This window comes from Triplophysa rosa, unplaced genomic scaffold (genome assembly GCF_024868665.1).
Source record: "Triplophysa rosa unplaced genomic scaffold, Trosa_1v2 scaffold1_ERROPOS769263, whole genome shotgun sequence".
NCBI lineage: Eukaryota > Metazoa > Chordata > Actinopteri > Cypriniformes > Nemacheilidae > Triplophysa > Triplophysa rosa.
In genome coordinates, this window is record NW_026634216.1 from 12,868 (window position 1) to 31,891 (window position 19,024).

General features: G+C 37.0%; 1 protein-coding gene across 1 annotated transcript in view; it reads right to left on the bottom strand.

The window, feature by feature from the left end:
- opn7a (opsin 7, group member a) overlaps positions 1-15,009 on the bottom strand; it is a 24,526-nt gene extending 9,517 nt beyond the window's left edge. The window contains exons 1-4 of the mRNA XM_057327281.1: positions 14,925-15,009; positions 8,607-8,769; positions 5,527-5,654; positions 4,656-4,990 (exon numbers count right to left, since the gene is read on the bottom strand). Coding sequence (XP_057183264.1) covers positions 4,656-4,990; positions 5,527-5,654; positions 8,607-8,769; positions 14,925-15,009 — 711 coding nt within the window. The remainder of the gene's footprint in view (positions 1-4,655; positions 4,991-5,526; positions 5,655-8,606; positions 8,770-14,924) is intronic.
- Positions 15,010-19,024: the final 4,015 nt, after the last annotated feature.

A 19,024-nucleotide genomic window follows, 5' to 3' on the forward strand; every position in this document is an offset into this window, starting at 1 on the left:
ATTTATTTATTTATTCATTTATTTATTAGATATTATTTATTATAATGATCTTGCTTGGTCTATAAACACCATGCACTGTGCTGTGTTTTACCTTTCTGTGTTTTTCTTATTTGCTCCTGTAAAGCTGCTTTGGAACAATGCACATTGTGAAAAGCGCTATATAAATAAAATTGAATTGAATTGAACTTTGGGCCCAATATGGACATTTTCACTTAGGGGTGTACTCACTTTTGTTGCCAGCATAAATGAGCCAAACAGGTAATGAAGGCAGATGATCAAAATAGGACAGACTGTCGATAATAGAGTTCTATAGCTTAGATTATAAATTCTTTAGTGTACGACTTGAAGAAGATAGGCAAACTCTGAAAAGAGTAACTAATCCAAGAATAGTCCAGTGAGCAAATGGTAGTCCAAAAACGAGACCAGACACTGAAGTGCCGAAGAGGTGAATCTTGTAAAGGGTGCAGGATGCCAGATGCAGGTGTGGGGAATCAGTAATAAGGGGATGCCGACTGTGCTGGGAGAGAGGGAGAATCAGACTGGCTGGTAGTATCCGTGACAGTGTCATTTCTTCAGTGTTGTCACATGAAAAGATATAATAAAATATTTACAAAAATGTGAGGGGTGTACTCTCTTCTGTGAGATACTGTATGCTGTGTGCACATATTGTCTACTTTTGCATAAAGATGCCATGAATTAAAACCACAATTTTAACCCGAGTTTTTGTTATATAAAAGGGAATCGTATTCACGTGAAACTTCATGTAAGTGTCAGAACTGAAAACGCCCTTGTTAACGAGATTACAATCGTTATTGACACCAGGCCCAGCGAACGCCAGGTTCTGGAATGCACCTATTTATGACGTCATTGATAGGTTGAACACCGCCTCCACAGAAAGAAAACAAACGCATGACAATTCTGAAGTAACACAAGTGGCACGGAACCAGATAGAGCAAGCAAGCAATAAACAAACATGCCATTAAAGATAGATAAATATTGTGCCATCCCTGGTTGTGGAAGAATACAGTCGCTGCATAACCTTCCTTTGGATTCCGATATTAGGAATGCGTGGTTAAAGTTTATTTATTTTACACTCCAGCTCATGTGGGAAAAACATGGAGCCTTTGTTCGTTTCATTTCTCCGAGGATTCCTTCGTGAACAAGGCACAGGTCAACGCTGGATTTGTTGTTGGAATCCAGCGCTGGAGAGACTAAAATTAAAAAGCAGTGCTGTGCTGTCAATATTGTATCCGACAGGAATGGCGCAGCAATCTGATGTGAGTAAAACATTTTTGTACTATGAGTTACTATTCCTTTGTTAGAGATCGCTTGATAGGCCCTGAGCACTATCCGCATGAGATTAGTATTACCTGGGGCCTCTAGTAATTTGTATTAATTGCAGAGGTTGTCTGTGATCTTAAACCTGTGCGAATCGGGATCTCTGTGATTTGGTGGGCTCATTTATAATTTTTCAAGGTTTTATCCACCGTTTGCGAATAATGGAGGCTGTTTTGAAGTGTTTTGGTATTATTTCGGGTGCTGGGTCATATCTATAAGTTATCGGGAGTCTCCTGTTTGTTTGTTTATTTATCATGGAAACTCTCGTAACATTTGCGATCGCGGTGATCTTTTGTCTGGTTCGCGATCATGGGTCTCAAATGCTGACATACGGTCATATATCATTAAACGCAATACAACTATAGCTATACAAACTATAAGCAAAGCCTCATCATCACATCCGAGAAATAAGTCAGTAAATATGAGTAAAATCATCCCGTGCCAATGCGTCACATGAAACACTGATGTGGGGAGGTAATTTATAAATCACAAGCGGTCCCCAGATAATGCTAATCTTGTGCGAATGGTGCTAATAGTGTAACCTAACGTTACGTGTCTAACCAAATTCACAGAAGATTCCAACTAAGTTTACTACGCAAACTGCTATCAAATCATAGCAGTGGGCTTTTACTTCCAAGCCTTCATGGCGGAACACCCATTCAAACCGAGCATTTGTAGAGCTGGCCTCAAAACCCGGGTAGAAAATAGCCTATTACTTATTGATTTTGATGTTTTTAAATGTAAAAACCAAGCGAATGTCATAAGTAGACCTCATACAACGGTATAAAACAATAAACAACCCCAGTTCATCACACCTTTAACTGCAATCCGTTCATAGCAGTTTATGGTTAAAAATGGTTTGTATGGTAACAAAAATTATTTACAGAGTAAGAACACAAAAAAAACAAATATTTTACCTTGATTTGCGATTGTAAGCAGTAAATACTGATTTAAGAGTTGAACTGGGGGGTAAGATTTTGCGGACAATGACATTTTGACATCTTTTGACTCACACAAAACATAAAAATGAAAAGTAGCATGGAATTTTTTATTTGTTTTGAACAGAGATCGCACTTTAAACTTTTTAAAATTGCCAGTCAGTGCCATGCATCTTTATTATAATTTTCACAAACATTTAAAGTCCCAGTGAAATAAAAAATTACAATGCCTATTTTTTTATGAAATATTGCAGCGTTTATTGTAAATAGTTTATCAATGTGGTTTATTCTCTTTTTAAAATTTGTGTGCACTCATAATCTTTAGGTAACATCTGAAAATACACTTCCTTCCTGTAATGACTATCCATTTTAAATGAGGTACTCTATGTCAGACGGTTTAGGCGGAGCATCCGTTAACTCCTCCCCTTCAACTGTAAGTCTGCTGCCAGTTACATTTCAAAATGCAACGGCTGTTTTATACATCCAATCAAATCGCAGAGAAAGACGAAAGCCACGGCCATTATTTTTTCTCGTTTAAAATTCCATTTCACTCGGAAATGTGTCCAAATGCGGAAATAAAAACGATCGCAACTTCCGGTTCACAGGGACTTTAATAGCGCCCAGAATATTTTCTTCTGTGAATATAGGAACAAAGAAAATACCAGCATCTGCTTAAAAAAAAAAAAACACATTTAATTCTATCTTTTCTATTATATTCTATTTCAATTTATTTTTTATATTTCTTATACTTTAAATATACATACAGTAATTATACCATTTGTTGTACCATATTTCTTATTTGTTGTTATTGCCTCCTAAATGTGGGACGGTTTATAAAAAAAACATCATTTTGAACAAAAAGCTGAGAAGATTGTGTTTTTAATCAAAGACAAAAATGACTGAAATTTCTATCAATGGCGGCGAAAGAGTAAACTATCCACTCCAATATGTGCATTTTATTTTCAATTAATAAAAATGTTAGATTTATAAAGAAATGCATATGTAGGCACAATTCATGTTTCTCTAGAAACCTAATTTAAAAAAGTTAAGCCAAAGTCTGGAGACCATGTTTGCAATGCCTCTGGGAAGCTATTCACATCATAGCACGAACGCCCCCTGACAGATGTTTCTAAAAATCACAGGCAAAAAGCATACAGTGAGGGAAATAATTATTTGATCCCCTGCTGATTTTGTAAGTTTGCCTGCTTGCAAATAAATGAATGGTCCATAATTTTTATGGTAGGTTTATTTTAAATGATAGAAACCGAATATCAACCAAAAAGTCAGGGAAAAAAACATAAAGGTTATAAATTGATTTGCATTTCAGTCAGTGAAATAAGTATTTGATCCCCTACCAATCATCCACAGATTGTTTATGTGCCTATATGGACCACAGATTAGTCCTGTCACTTTAAGAAATTACTCCTAAATCAGCTTGTTATGTATATAAAAGATGCCTGCCAACAGAATCTGTATCTTCCATTTCAACCTCTCCACCACCATGGTCAAGGCCAAATAGGTTTTAAAGGATGTCAGGGACAAGATTGTAGACCTGCACAAACCTGGAATAGGCTACAAACAAAAGCTTGATGAGAAGGAGACAACTGTTGGTGCGATTATTTGGAAATAGAAGAAATACAAAATAACTATCAATTGACCTTAGTCTGGACCTCCCTGCAAGATTTCATGATGATCATGAGAAAGGTTAAAGATCAGCCCAGAACTACACGGAAGAAGATTGTTAATGATTTCAAGACAGTTGGGACCACAGTTAGCAAGTAACACGCTATGCCACAATAGATTGAAATCCTGCAGCACTCACAAAGTCCTTGCACCAGGATGTGCATGTGCAAACCTGGTGACCATCAGAAATGTCTTACCTCTGTGCTTGCCAACAAGGGTTTCTCCACCAAGTACAAAGTTATGTTTAGCTCGGGGATCAAATACTTATTTCACTGACTGAAATGCAAATCAATTTATAACCTTTATATAACATTTTTTACCCCTGATTTTTAAATATATTTTATATTCTGTCTCTATCAGTTAAAATAAGCCTACCATAAAAATATAGACCTTTTATGTCTTTGTAAGCAGGCAAACTTACAAAATCAACAGAGGATCAAATAATTGTTTACCTCACTGTATTTCCGATCATTAATTAAACCTGACATGAACTGTCCTTTGACATTGGTTTGCTAAGCTTAAATTGCCATATGGAGTGTTCTATTTCTCCCCATTCATTGTGATGGCAGTGGTACATCTTGTTAATACATTATCTTTGGTTAAGCCTACATCTAGGCCAAAACTGTTGTGCGACATAAGTTAATGTGTCCAACCGTTTGACTGGTATTGTATGCCTAAACCTCTCTTTGCACATACCTTCACTATGATGGTCTGGATGTTGCGCATGTGTGTCTGTGCTGAGATGTGCTGCTCCACAGCTCTACGGGAGTCTCGGACCGTGAGCAGTATGCGTGTGTAGGAGACGATGATGATGGTGCAGGGCAGCAGGTAGCAGGCGATGAAGAGTACAGTGATGTAGGAGCGGGCGATGGAGTCATGATTGGACAATGCCCAGTCGATACAGCAGGCCGTGCCGTAGGGTTCAGGGCCGTACTGTCCCCAGTAAGCAAGGGGGGAGCACGCAAACACGAGAGCGTAAGCCCACGCACACGCTATTAGCACGCGACCGTGCTCGTAGCTGAACCTGTTACCTACAGATACACATATACACATTATAAAAGACAATGAATGCAAATTTAACAGGTGTGTGAAGAGTACAAAATTAGAATGTGCCAAATGAGACCGAACCTTGGATTTGGCAGGTAGAAATAATATTTGCCAAACTGAAAATTCAAATCAAACCATCAACTAAAAAACATCTGTTTTGACTCACTGATCTCTACCAACTTTTACTTAAGTGGAAAAATTCTGATAATATATAATAATATTAAGGTGCATGGTGACACGTGGAATATTCCTTACATTAGGCATCCCAGTTGGCAATTTTATGGACAAAATTGTTCTCAATAGGTGTAGTTTCACTTACAAAAGAGGGCCAAGCTCAGGAAAAAATCATATCATATGGATAGAAATATATTAATTTTATATAAATTACATGATTCCTGTGCATTTTGAAGTATTTGTGGTTGGTAAACCAGCTTATTCTGAACCCTGTGTGTGTGTGTGTGTGTGTGTGTGTGTGCGTGTGTGTGTGTGTGTGTGTGTGTGTGTGTGTGTGCGTTATTACCATGCAGTGGATAACAGACTTTGAGGCAGCAAACAATGCTGAGAATAGTAAGAGTGGTCAGAGAGCAGATCCCGAACAAAACTCCACAGAAGGCGTAGATGAGACACACTGTCCTTCCATACAGCCACCTGTAACCACAAACAGCGATCTTCCAAACACAAATTCTTCAGTGGTCAAAGTCTTGGATCAACTGCTTGAGGCTGTCTACAAATTAAATGTGTAATCATACAAAACCATAGGAAACAGATATTAGCACGGGTGCTTAAAGCTTTGTTGATTGTAAAGTGAGTGGTTTGGTTCCGACATTTGGTTCGTATCCAGTATAGAGATTGACTGGTCAGATCAGCATATTGCTATTTGGGTTCTACTGGAAATCTACATAGATGAACAAGAAAGAACAAGAAAATAAAAAGCTCACATTAAATGTTTTAAACATTAAAATATATGTGACCCTGGACCACAAAACCAGTCATAAGTTGCACGGGTATAATTTGCAGCAAAAGCCAACAATACATTGTACGGGTCAAAATTATCGATTTTTCTTTTATGCCAAAAATCATTAGGATATTCAATTCAATTTCATTTATATACAACTTTTGTTGCAAAGCAGCTTATATCATATACAAACAAACAAGGTAAAATTAAAGACAGTATATGGTATTAAGATAAATACTGTAGTAGTAAAATATTGCAAGTTTTTCTCTATGCAATGTTATATTGAGTAAAGATCATGTTCCATGAAGATATTTAGAATATTTCCTACTGTAAATATATCAAAACTTTATTTTTGTGAGTGGATTTGAATATAAATTTCCACTTTCGGGTTCATCTACAGTACTCTCCACAACATCATTACAGCGGTAAGCCAACAGGGAGGGTTAAAACAAACCTGTTTCTTCTTAGCAACGACCTGCTACAGCGCCACTGATGGACAACTTTAAAAGCCATTTTCTCAATATTTTGATTCTTTTGCATCCTCAGATTCCAGATTGTCAAATAGTGGTATCTCGACCAAATATTGTCATATCCTAACAAACCCATACATCAATGGAAAGCTTATTTATTCAGCAAATCTCAATTTCAAGAAATGTATCTTATAAATGGTTTCGCTATGCTTTTATTTGCCATTTTAGTCATTTCCATGAACACAAATCTTAATGCCACAGCATACAGTATAATGATATTCTAGAGAATTGTGTGCTTCTAACTGTATAGCAACAGTTTGGGCAGCGGACTCTTTTCTATTCCATTATGACAAAGCCACTGTGCACAAAGCAAGCTTTAAAAAGAAATGATTGATTCAGCCTAGTATGAAAGACCTTGACTAGTTTGCATAAAGTCCAGACCTGAGCCCAGGTGAACACCTTTGATTCAAACACTCATCAACCAAACACATCAATGATTTGTACACAGAGCTACAGTCATTTCAGAACAGAAATAAGTATTAATATTTAATGCTAAACTTACATCACATGACAGCAGTTTGAAGTTATAACTGCGCTCAGTTACATTATGCCATTACTAATTTCCCTGCTTAGAACATTCCTCTGTTGTTTGATATCGATCCCAAAATAAGACCAAATTAGACCTAAACGGTTTCAACACATGAAATTTCCTAAATCACAACTAATAAGCTCTCCCTATTATTCATAAACATTTTGTCACGTAACGGTTCGGTGAGACACAAAGACAGGGAACAGAGGACCCAGGTGCAGACAGCGGGTAAGGGGTTAACACAGACTTTAATAAAAAAATACAAAACAAAGACCCACGTGGGGGTAACATAACAAAACAGGGGAGTACGAAAACATGACAGGACTGGACTAAAACTGACTGCACCTACACAAGACTAAAATTAACACTTGACATAATATACAAATAACTAAACTGGACTAGACTAACAAAGCACAGGAACTCACCAAACAAACGACAATGATCCAGCACAAGACAGAGTACACAGGGGCATTAAATAAGGGGACAAATCAAGAGGGAACAGGTGTGGGGCATGAAATCATTACAAGCAATAATGAGGAAACAAGAGGGCAGGAACAATGACGAGACCTGGAGAGAGTATGGCAAGCCAAAAGGGCCAAAACGCCTCTCTCCACATGAAACAAGAGGTTCTGCCATGGCTCTGCCACAAGATCAAGAAAAGCAAGACAAGATGGGGCAGAACCATGACACATTTACTCAGTAACTATTAATCAAAGTCACTGAGTGCAGCTGTGACACGTCAGAGGAGACCTGGCCCTCCCGGCTAAGACTGGTTTCTCCCGAGAGAAACCAGTCTTTTTCTTTTTTTTTTCTCCATTTATTTATCATTCCTCGCCACAGGGCAGTGTTGGCTTGCTCACCGGGAGACTGCTTTTATTAGATATTATTTACAAGAATGATCTTACTTGTTCTATTAACACCATATTTTACCTTTTCTGTGTTTTTCTGTTTTTCTTATTTTCTCCTGTAAAGCTGCTTTGGAACAATTCACATTGTGAAAAGCGCTATATAAATAAAATTGAATTGAATTGAACAGAAACTGTTGTAACAGTTATTTAATATGGTATTGTATGGTATAGCATTAATATTTGTTTTGATTGGAAAAATTGGAATAGATAAACATGTTTATTAGAAGGGGTGTCTCAACACTTTTGTTCATATAGTGTATACCGTATATCTGGCAAAGCATGAGGCTGAGTCAATTTTCATTTTTGGCTGAACTATTCTTTTAAACCTTTATTTTTAAGAATAACATCTCCGACACTACAGATGCTGTGCGAAGTGGTTGCAGTTGTTATCACAGTAAATAACAGTCTGACACTGAAGACTGTGGTCTGGATTCATGTGTGAGATGTGTTCTTTGTGAAAGAGAAGCTGTTGGATTCAGCCTGTCTTTATTCTTTCTATGTCTGCACACATCATTATTCTCTATGAGTTTTGTGGCCAGATTGAACTTGACGGAGTACTTAACTGTGGCACAATTGACCAATTCCCACTATCACTGCTTTGTGTTAGTCAAAACCAAAATTAATATCACATTAACCCTCTTTCTTGTCTTTCATATAGTTTCTTCAGATTAGTCATACCTGTGGGCGAGGCTGGATGTGACAGCGAGGGGGTACAGGCTGACGGTCATGCCCAGGTCACTGATGGCCAGGTTTATAATAAAGAACTCAGCTGGTTTCAAGAGGTGCTTCTTTTTGTAGGACACATAGAGCAGCATGCTGTTTCCACAGAGTGAACATACTCCTACAACACACAAAAACTGTGTCATGAATATGTGCCATGATGAATTTTTGTGCACAACCATTTCTCATCTCCACCACCATATTCATTTAGATAATCCTAATAAAGTTGCAGAAAATATATTTGGTATCATATGTTCCAGAAATGAGGTTGTGTGAATATTTGATACTTGATCGCAATTACTTGTGACTTCTTTTTAGGAATAAGCTGATGACATGAAACAAGCAATTTTCTCGCAGAATTAGAAACAAGACCTCCCGATTTTTTCTGCGGGGCTTTCCATGCAGTGAATTAAAAACAGCTTGCCCCGTAAAGTGTTAAAAAATACAAAATATTCTAATATTACTGTCATGCAAGTTAAAGGTTTGTGTAACATTTATTCACTGCTTTATAGATATTGCCTTACAGCTGCATCGTGATTATTTTAGACTTGAAGCTGAAAATTCAAATGGGATTTTTACTTTTATAACAATGATTTGAAGAAATATTCAGACTTTAGGATTAATAAACCACCACCAGGTTTCTCACACCAGATTACATCAGGAAATAGGAGGATTATAAATGATTTTCAGGTCTATTAAACTCATCTGACCCTTCCCTTGGCTCTGGCTTTTGAACACAAAACTAGTATGCTGTCAGGAAATCACATTAAATTTACAACTATGGTGTCTAAAATGCTCTCTGATCCCTTCATTAAATGCTTTGATGCATGCAACTTTGAAAAGAGTCCAGTCGTCACTAAAATATGCACGCAACACATAGTCTCATGCCATTACATATGGCTGACATGTCAAGTACACAAATCAGAAATAAAGGAGGAATAAATAATAATAATAATTGGTTACAATTATATAGCGCTTTTATGGGTACTCAGAGCGCTTTACATGGAAGGGGGAATCTCCTCAAGCACCACCAATGTGCAGCATCCACCTGGATGATTTATTTAATAAAAGCCACCTTGCACAAAAAATAAACTTTCTAAAACTTGAAATTAAGTTTTATTTCAATAAATGGTGCTTAATCAAAAAAAAATTGTGAAGCAGCGGAGAAAATAAAGAGGCCATTCCGAATTTTTATTTAATTAGTATTTCTAGATGTATTGTGGCCATTCCAGTCCAGTGTTTGTTGAAATATTGTTAGTAGTTCACAGAATAAAACAAAACAACAATTATACCAAAACACAAATCTAGAAATAGTAAATTATAATGCAATGTGTAGAATAATGCAATGTAAGTCGCTTTGGATAAAAGTGTCTGCCAAATGCATAAATGTAAATTTTAAGCTGGAAATAATTTTGAAATGTTTTTTTTTCCGCAGCTGTATGAGCTATTTGATTTTGTTTGAATATGTCTTATATTGTGTTATTTTCAGTAATATATTTGAAAGTATTGAAAAACATAGAAAAATATTTCTCACATCATTATCCCACAATGCTGCTTAAAAGACTGCAAACAGAGTCATGTTAAATGGTGGAAAACCATTCAAAGATCATTCAGTCAAAATCACTATTTATAGCTATTTTTAACTATTTAAAAAATGAATATGTAATTAAATGTAATGTAATAATCAAGAACCGTGTTGTCAAAGTTGACAAGCTCTTTTTAATATGTTTTATTGGGTAAACATTTGCAAAACCCACAAATATAAACTGAAAAAACTGCTCAGAATCTGAGTAAACCATAACTACTTTCTGGTTGTTTATAAAAAATTGTCTGTTCATCTTCCCCTGCCTCAGCCCTAATACTAGTTTGTAAACATGGCTCGGTGATCTACAATTATTGTTTAGCTCATTGACAAAATGTTACATGCTGCCTCATTTGTAGGTTGCTTTGGACGGATGAATAAATGTTAAAAAATGTAATAGTAATGATTTACGAAAAAAAAGGTTTCAGTCCAACAGCGACAATATCAAAAAGATCTTACAATAAAAAAATGTCATTTTTTACCAAAGTGTTGTGTATTCGTGGAATGTGCCAAATACGAGAGGGGTAGAAGCTCGCTGCATGCAGAGAGTGAATTAGCATTTGGCACATTGAATGTGCTGTAACTTAATCCACCTCCATTGTTCCTGCACTGAGCGCATCAGTAGGCTAATTATCATAGTCAAAGTGAACACTGAATGTTTCATTTTGATCAAGCATCAATGAGCTACGGTTGGAAATGCCAAACAAGTAAATAAAAAAATCAATTAGACCAAGGAAGATTGTAAGATGTTCTTTAGTGCCCCACTGACAGTTTGCTTCATATAAACAATCAATGATCCCTGAAGACATCCACAGTGCATTTTAAAGTCAAGATGAGAACTCTCGTGCAGCGTATGCCTTTGAAACCTGAGGGCAGCACATCAAAACTACAGTAGTCTGAGCAGGGAAAATGCCTACACTTCAAGTATTCATCAAAGAAAAGGACGTTTGAGCTTGTATGAAGTGGACGGTAGGGAAGATGAACCGCACAAAACACGAGAGTACACACAGTTACATGTAAGCACACATAAGTTCACTACAGCACACCTTCTTGTCATATAACTGTGTGCATTAGACAATGTACTGGGCCACCATGAGCACTATTTCCTGGCACAATAAATTGTGGCACTCAGAGAAACGGGATATAAGTGAAATGTTTATTGCAACTGTAGCCAGCTGTGTTTGCGGTTGGACTGATAGCAACAAAGGAATTTGTTACAAAGTACACTGTGGGCATAAGTATCCTCTGTCCCAATTTTGAGGGCTTGCTTCTGCATAAGCAAATCAAGCTCTGAAACAGAGCATGCAATGTGTTCAAATTAAACGGCGCAATTGACCAGTGCAATTCATTCTTACTGAATTTCCACCAACACTTGCGGGCTCTGAAAACCACAAATCCAAACTGTGTGGATGTGTAGACATGCTTGCATAAACACTCACACCACAACACCATCAGAACGTACTGTATGAAAGTACTGAGAGTACAGAACTACTGCGATGTATGAGAATATTTTTCACTGCCTACAGTATGTTCAAATCAGAGCACATCGGATACTACAGTATGTAAACAGGTGATATGGCGCGAATACGTGTTTTTCTGTGTCTTTGGTGTGTTAAAAGTTGCCCATGCATGTATTAGACATGTAAAATTGCAAAAATTAAAGTGTCGGAACAAAAGATGCATTCTATCTAAAAGCGAATGCTCACCCAGACTTGCCTGAAACGCCTCGTGTAACCACACCCCCACGAATCTACGTCATTTCGTGGTATGACTTGACTAGGACCGCCAAATTCTATACGCAAGTAAGGTGGGCGTACTTGTAAATCTCATCGTATCGTTGCCGCCGCAGCCATGTCGTGGAGACGCTGTGTGTTTCGTTGCGAAAAGAAAGACTCTTTGTTTGCCATGCCAAAAGATGAGACAACTAAAAACTAATGGTGGTTACATTTTATTTACAATACTGTTCCAGAACAGTAAAATCCGAAAATTCAAGTGTGTGCAGCGCATTTCATGATTGCTTCATGAACCTGGGAGAGATCAAGGCCGGCTGTGCACGAAAGCTTTTGTTAAAAAGTGGGGCAATTCCAACCATTACAACTTCGCAAGGACAGTCTGGCGCTTCAGATTCGCAGCCTGTAAGTATATTTTCATTGTAAAAGACTTACAGACTAACAGACTAACTTACAGACTGTTACAGACTAACGCGAGTTGAGTTTATCGTGTGTTTGTGATCTGCAAATGCAGACACGCGCGCAACGTGAAAAAAGACAACATACGTCTGATAATAATCAGTAATTATGTTCCAACTAGAGGCAACAAATGTCGTGTTTATAATGGGGTTTATTGTCTTTGTTGAGTCGAGACGAAACATGGCGTAACACTGGTTGATCACTAACGGCAAATCTTTATAACGTCGTATATTAAAGGTAAAACAGTTAGCTATAGTTTTTTACTATTTAACGTAATATATTTTTTAAAAACCTTACCAATCCTTTACATCCTGCTCAAGTCGCTCTTGATCATCTTCATTTTCGGGATCAGATTTTGGCACGGTATTGATAAGGAAAGTACCGATGACATTTTATCACCTGTCAGTACAATTTCTTTGGAACCTGATGTTCTGAATATGGTAAGAGGCGTTACATTTCCGTCACACGCTTGCAGTATTCGACCAATCACTACGCACTGGTTAACTCTCAATATCGTCACAAGTCATGTACAAGTTTTGAACAATGAAGGTGAATGAATGATAACAGAATTTGTATTTTTGAGTGAACTATCGTGATACATGCTTTCCTTAGTAGCTTTCTTTAAGGGATTCAGTTGCACACATAGACTTTCATCCCTTTCTGTTCTTTTGGAATACTTACACCTTGAATTTACTGGCGAACCATTATCACATTTACACCAGTGGCGATCCGTGACTCCTCTTCAGGGTAAGCAGTAATGTAGGGCTGCAGCTATCGATTCTTTTACTAATCGAGTATTCTACGGATTTTTCCATCAAATTAATTGGGTATTCGGATAATAAGTACTTTTTTTTATTAAAAAGCAATACTAAATATACAAGAGAAAATAAGACAGGTCTCTTAAAATGAGTAAAACAACTAATTTGTTTCCTTTTTAGAACAATAAAAGTTTTTATTGCTGAAATTGCATACATTAATATCTGTGGAAACTAAACCCATTTAATACATTCCATTGCCATATTAAATTCAAAATGCAATATAATACAAATATATATAAGAAACATGAATAAAAATAGAAAGAATAATTTCAAAGGTAAACAACTAACTTCAGATTATGCATGATGCATTTAGTTTATTTAAATTAGTTTTAGTTTCTTTTTTTACTATTAAATAGTAATATTGTAATGGTTTCGGTAGATGAAGGTAATCCACAGTGATAATATATTTAATGAAAGCACTCGATACAAATAAACAGAACTCGAAGAAGGCAGTTACAACACTATAGACAAGACAAAGAACAAATGAAAAAGGCAGTGGCTAAATAGTGTACAATTGATGACGATAACAACTAACAGGTGCGAGTTAAACAAACGAGGTACAGGTAAGGGATCGTGGCAAAATTAAGTCCAATGGCAAAACCGTAGAAAACTAAATAGGGAAACAGACGTAAATGTGACAAATATAGCCTATGACTTTTATTTTGGCAGGTTGTCGGAAGACGCTTATTTTTTAGTATCTCTGTTTCTTCACTCAAACAATAAAATGTTCTTGAAATAAACTCACAGAGCAACTCTGGAGGTGAAGTTCATATCCTCATTCAGCGCAGACGCAGAAAAATTTATGAGTATCACGTGTGTAGCACGTTAAACTATGCAGTTCATTCATGCAGACACGCAGAACCGCCAGATGGCATGTGTAAATAACAGGATTCGGTGTCCACAAGTACGCATCTAGTTTGATGGACTCAATGCAGCCGGAAAACAAGTTTCACTCGCAAAATAGACTAAAACTAAGTAAAATAGCAGTTCACCATTTCAATAAGCTATCACTTATTTATCAGCATGAGAAATACGTGTGAGCGTGTGAACAGACTAAAATGCGTGTGTCTCATGGTGAATGCGTGAGACTTGAGAGCCCTGTAACATGAACAGAGTTTAGCGGGCTGTGCGTTAGTAATAACGGTCCGTGGGGAAACACAGTGCTCCATGTGTACTGTAGTTAAATGGATTAAACAAAGCTTCGAGGCAACAAAATTTGCCTCTATGATTTTTTGTATTCGAATTACTCGAGTTCTTCGAGGAATCGTTTCAGCCCTACAGTAATGCGAAGCTCGGAAAAACATGTATTTAGCCCATCATGTGTGTGGCGCATTATGTCAAAATACGCGTAGAAAGGGTTTTTAAAAAAAGAGACGCTTGCGTTTGCTAGATACTTGCCATATCTCATGTGTAATCAAGAGTTACACAGTTACACAGAGTAATCAGAGTTAAGTGTAACACAGTGTCTTCTGAACGCGAGCGTCTCTTTTATCATAAACCCTTTCGACGCGTCTGCAGCAGGCACGTATTTTGACATGATGCGTGATGCACCTATGTTCACGTGAAGCGTGGACCACGTATTTTGAATTCCTGCTTCCCCTGAAGAGGAGGCACCGATCGCCACTGATTTACACATATATGCACTTGCACACATTAGATGAATAAATAAATGAATTGATTATCTTACCAAACAAGGAATAAACCACACCCACTGCGATGTCAGCAGCCACTGGAATGTTGGACTGGAAGGTGCGGTTGTCCGGTCCTTGCATCTGCAACATACACACAAACCATTATTCACCATTCTATTATAATTCTACAAATTCTATACATATAATTAAATAAATCTATTTTTATTTAGTTTGTTTAATATTCAAGTTAATCAAAGGTGGTTAAGACTTTGAACATCATTGTGGGAACCTGTGAGACTCAAGGTGTGTGGTGTACTGTACTATAAAGGGTGAGTTGGGTCAGCTGTTGTTCATTTGCCTCTCTGAAGAGAGTGATAATCCACCTACACTACATTCTTCTTCTACAAATCCATACAATGACTAAAAGAGCATTTCTAATGTTTGTTATATACTGACAGGTCTCCCGTGTGATGTAATATTGTTTAGCCACCATCTCTACACATGCATTTGTATTGAGATACAGAGATAAAGATAAATCATATTGTGATTATGTACACACACTTATGAATAAGAATATATATAAGAAAACACTCTGATGGGAATAGGAATGTATCTTTACCTAAACTCACAGCTTTTAAATTCTAATGCACATAGTGAAATTTATATGCTGCATTTGTGTGTAAACTAAAATGTGTGTTCACACAGACAGAACAGATGGTTAGATATTAAATGAGTGACTTTTTACTCTATTCAGTTAACCTTTTAGACATATTCAAATGTATTTCTATAGTGCTTTGTCACAATGTTGCATTGTTTTAAAGCAGCTTTACAAGAAAATAAAGAAATAAATGTATTATATACATAGAATATGGTACATAAATACAAGTACATTGGCTTTACGACCATAAAAAGGTGACATATCAAGTCAAAGAAAAAACATTGTATTCTAGGCTATTGTAAAAAGGTGCTAGATGTGTTTCAACTATTTTTTTAAATGACACACTTGGCTTCACTTTAAAATATTGCTGCACTTGCCCTCAAGCTAAAGAGAGTAAGATCTTTACAAACATAAAAATGCAGTCACTGTAGTTTGCTGAGGCAAGCTCTTACAGGTGGGAATGTCCATATTAAGCATAGATATGCTTAGATCTGTATTATTTTACATTTCATTGTGAGTAGACACTTCCTGATTTAAAATAATTCAGAAACATCAATATTAGAACGAAGATAAAATCCAGCTGTGTGTGCATGCATGTGTCGTGAATACGGTGGAAACCTTTTCTGTGGACTGACATAACCAGTGTTGGGTGAAACTAGTTACTAAGTAATTAGTTACTGTAATTTAATTAATTAAAAGTAAGTACATTTTTTTCTGTAATTTAATTACAGTTACTTCTTTTTTTTAATTATTTATTTTTTATTGATTTTGACAGATATACAAGTGTTAAAGCAAGATGTCTAGCAAGACAAAACAAGGAGCACAAGTTAACACAACACCGAAAACCCACCCCCTCCCCAAAAGGCCACCATCAGAATGAAAAGAAATATGTAAATAATAATAATAAAAGTAAATAAATAAACATACACATGTATAAATTAAAATAACAAATAAAAAAAAGTTAAATGAATAGCCCTTTCATACAAATTTAATCAGGAGGTCCAGATGTCACAGTAAGATTTTCAATGACTGGCAGTATAGGCCTCCATGTTTGATAAAAGGATCTCAGAGATCCTTTGGAGGAGTATCTAATTTTCTCAAGGTGGAAGCATTGCAACACTTCTCGTATCCAATCTTCATGGAATGGGGGAGAGACATGTTTCCATTTCAAGAGAATAGCACGCCTAGCTAACAAAGTGGTGAAGGCAATGACGCAGAGTGCTGTAGATGATACAACTGAATATGGGGAAAGGCCAAACAAAACAGTCAATGCGTTAGGGGGAATGGTGGTGCTAAGGGCCTGCGAGAGTGTTCTAAAAATTTCAGACCAGTAATCATGTAACATTGGGCAAGACCAAAACATATGAAGATGATCAGCTGGAGATTGTTTGCATCTGTTGCAGGCATCACTTCTATCAGGGAATATTTTTGCCAGTTTAGCATTAGTGAAATGAGCTCTATGTAGCACTTTACATTGGATTAGAGCGTGTCTAGCACAAATAGACGAAGAATGAATTAGACTAATAATATTCTCCCATTGGTCATCAGGTATGTCAATGCACAAATCTTGCTCCCAAGTTTGCTTAACAGAGTCTATTGGAGATGGGGTTAGAGAAAGAATATTTTCATAAATGATAGCTATCAAGTGTTTTTGACCAGGGTTGAGGGTGAGAATGGAATCAAGCTCTGATTCAGGGGGGCGGTTAGGAAAATGCGGAAATAGCTTTTGTGTAAAGTGCCTCACTTGAAAGAAACGAAAAAGATGACTGTTAGGAAGATCAAATTTATCTGATAGAGAAGAGAAGGAGGAGAAAACTTTGTTTTCATACAAGTCATTCAAAGTAGAGAGACCTTTACTAGCCCAGATGTCGAAGGCACTATCTGAAAGAGACGGGAGGAATAAATGATTGTTAAAAATTGGCATGTAAATTGAAGCTCTGTGCAAACCTAATTGTTTTCTAAACTGAAGCCAGATCTTAACAGTATTGCTGACTACTGGATTGCTTGAAATTTTATGTACATTGATAGGGAGTTGAGAGTAAATATACGAATGTAAGGAACAGGCAGAGGATCTCTCAATATGTAGCCAGGGCGGACTGGAAGCAGAACATTTCAGGCTGGCCCAGTAGATTATTTTGTTAATATTAGATGCCCGGTAATACCCTCGAAAATTTGGAAGTGCTAGGCCCCCTTCAGATCTGGGAAGTTGAAGAACTGATCTCCTAATAAGAGCTGGTTTGTTATTCCAGATGAACCCATTCAATTGCTGATCTAACTTAATAAAGAAGGATTTATTAATGCAGACAGGGACATGTTGAAAAAGATACAGGAATTTTGGCAGGACGATCATTTTAATGAGATTAACGTGACCTATTAAAGATATAGAAAGGGAGCTCCACCTAGCAAAATCTGTAAATGAATTGGTAATATATATGCCCAGGTATTTGAACCCATCCTGTGCTAGTTTAAAGGGGACTGGAAAGAAAGGAAGGGATTTAGCCATTTGATTAATGAAAAATAACTCGCTTTTATCATAGTTCAGCTTATACCCTGATAACCCTCCGAACTCATTTAAAATAGATAGAATAGGGGGGATAGAAGTTATTGGGTCGGAGACATATAATAACAGGTCATCCGCATAAAGGGAAAGTTTGTGAACTTGGTCATGGCGAATTATGCCTTTAAATGCATAGTTACTGCGAAGCCAGATGGATAAAGGTTCAATTGCAATATTGAATAACAAGGGTGAGAGTGGACATCCTTGACGTGTCCCCCTCTGGAGCAAAAAGGGTGGTGACCTAATACCGTTAGTATGTACCGATGCCGAAGGGAAGGCATACAGAAGTCGAATCCAGGAAATGAATTTAGAGTCGAACCCAAATTTACCCAGAGCGAAGAACAGAAATTCCCACTCCACCCTATCAAACGCTTTCTCCGCATCCAGTGAAACAATCACTTCAGCTGTATCGGGTGCAGGAGAAAAAATAAGATTAAATAATCTTCTAGTATTAAAAAAAGAGTGCCTCCCCAATGTGAAGCCTGTTTGATCTAAAGAAATTATGGAAGATATGACATCTTGGAGTAGAAGGGAGAGGACTTTGGCTAGTATCTTGCAATCTACATTTAGAAGAGAAATCGGTCGATAGCTACCACATGAGGTAGGGTCTTTGTCCTTCTTCAAAAGCAAGGATATGAATGCCATGTACAAAGTTGCCGGTAAATGACCTTTTTGAAAAAAGTCATTGTACATACTCACCAAGATTGGGACTAGTGAGTCCGAATAAGTCTTGTAGAACTCAACTGTATACCCGTCAGGGCCTGGGGATTTCCCAATATGCATCGATTTAATAGCCTCTTGAACCTCCTGAGGGGAAATGGGTCTACCTAGTTCTCTTGCTATATCTTCATCAATTCTAGGGTAATTTAGTGAGTCTAAGGGGTTAGGAGTCTTTGCTGAACCTGAGGAGTGCTCAGAGGTATAAAGGTTAGTGTAAAAAT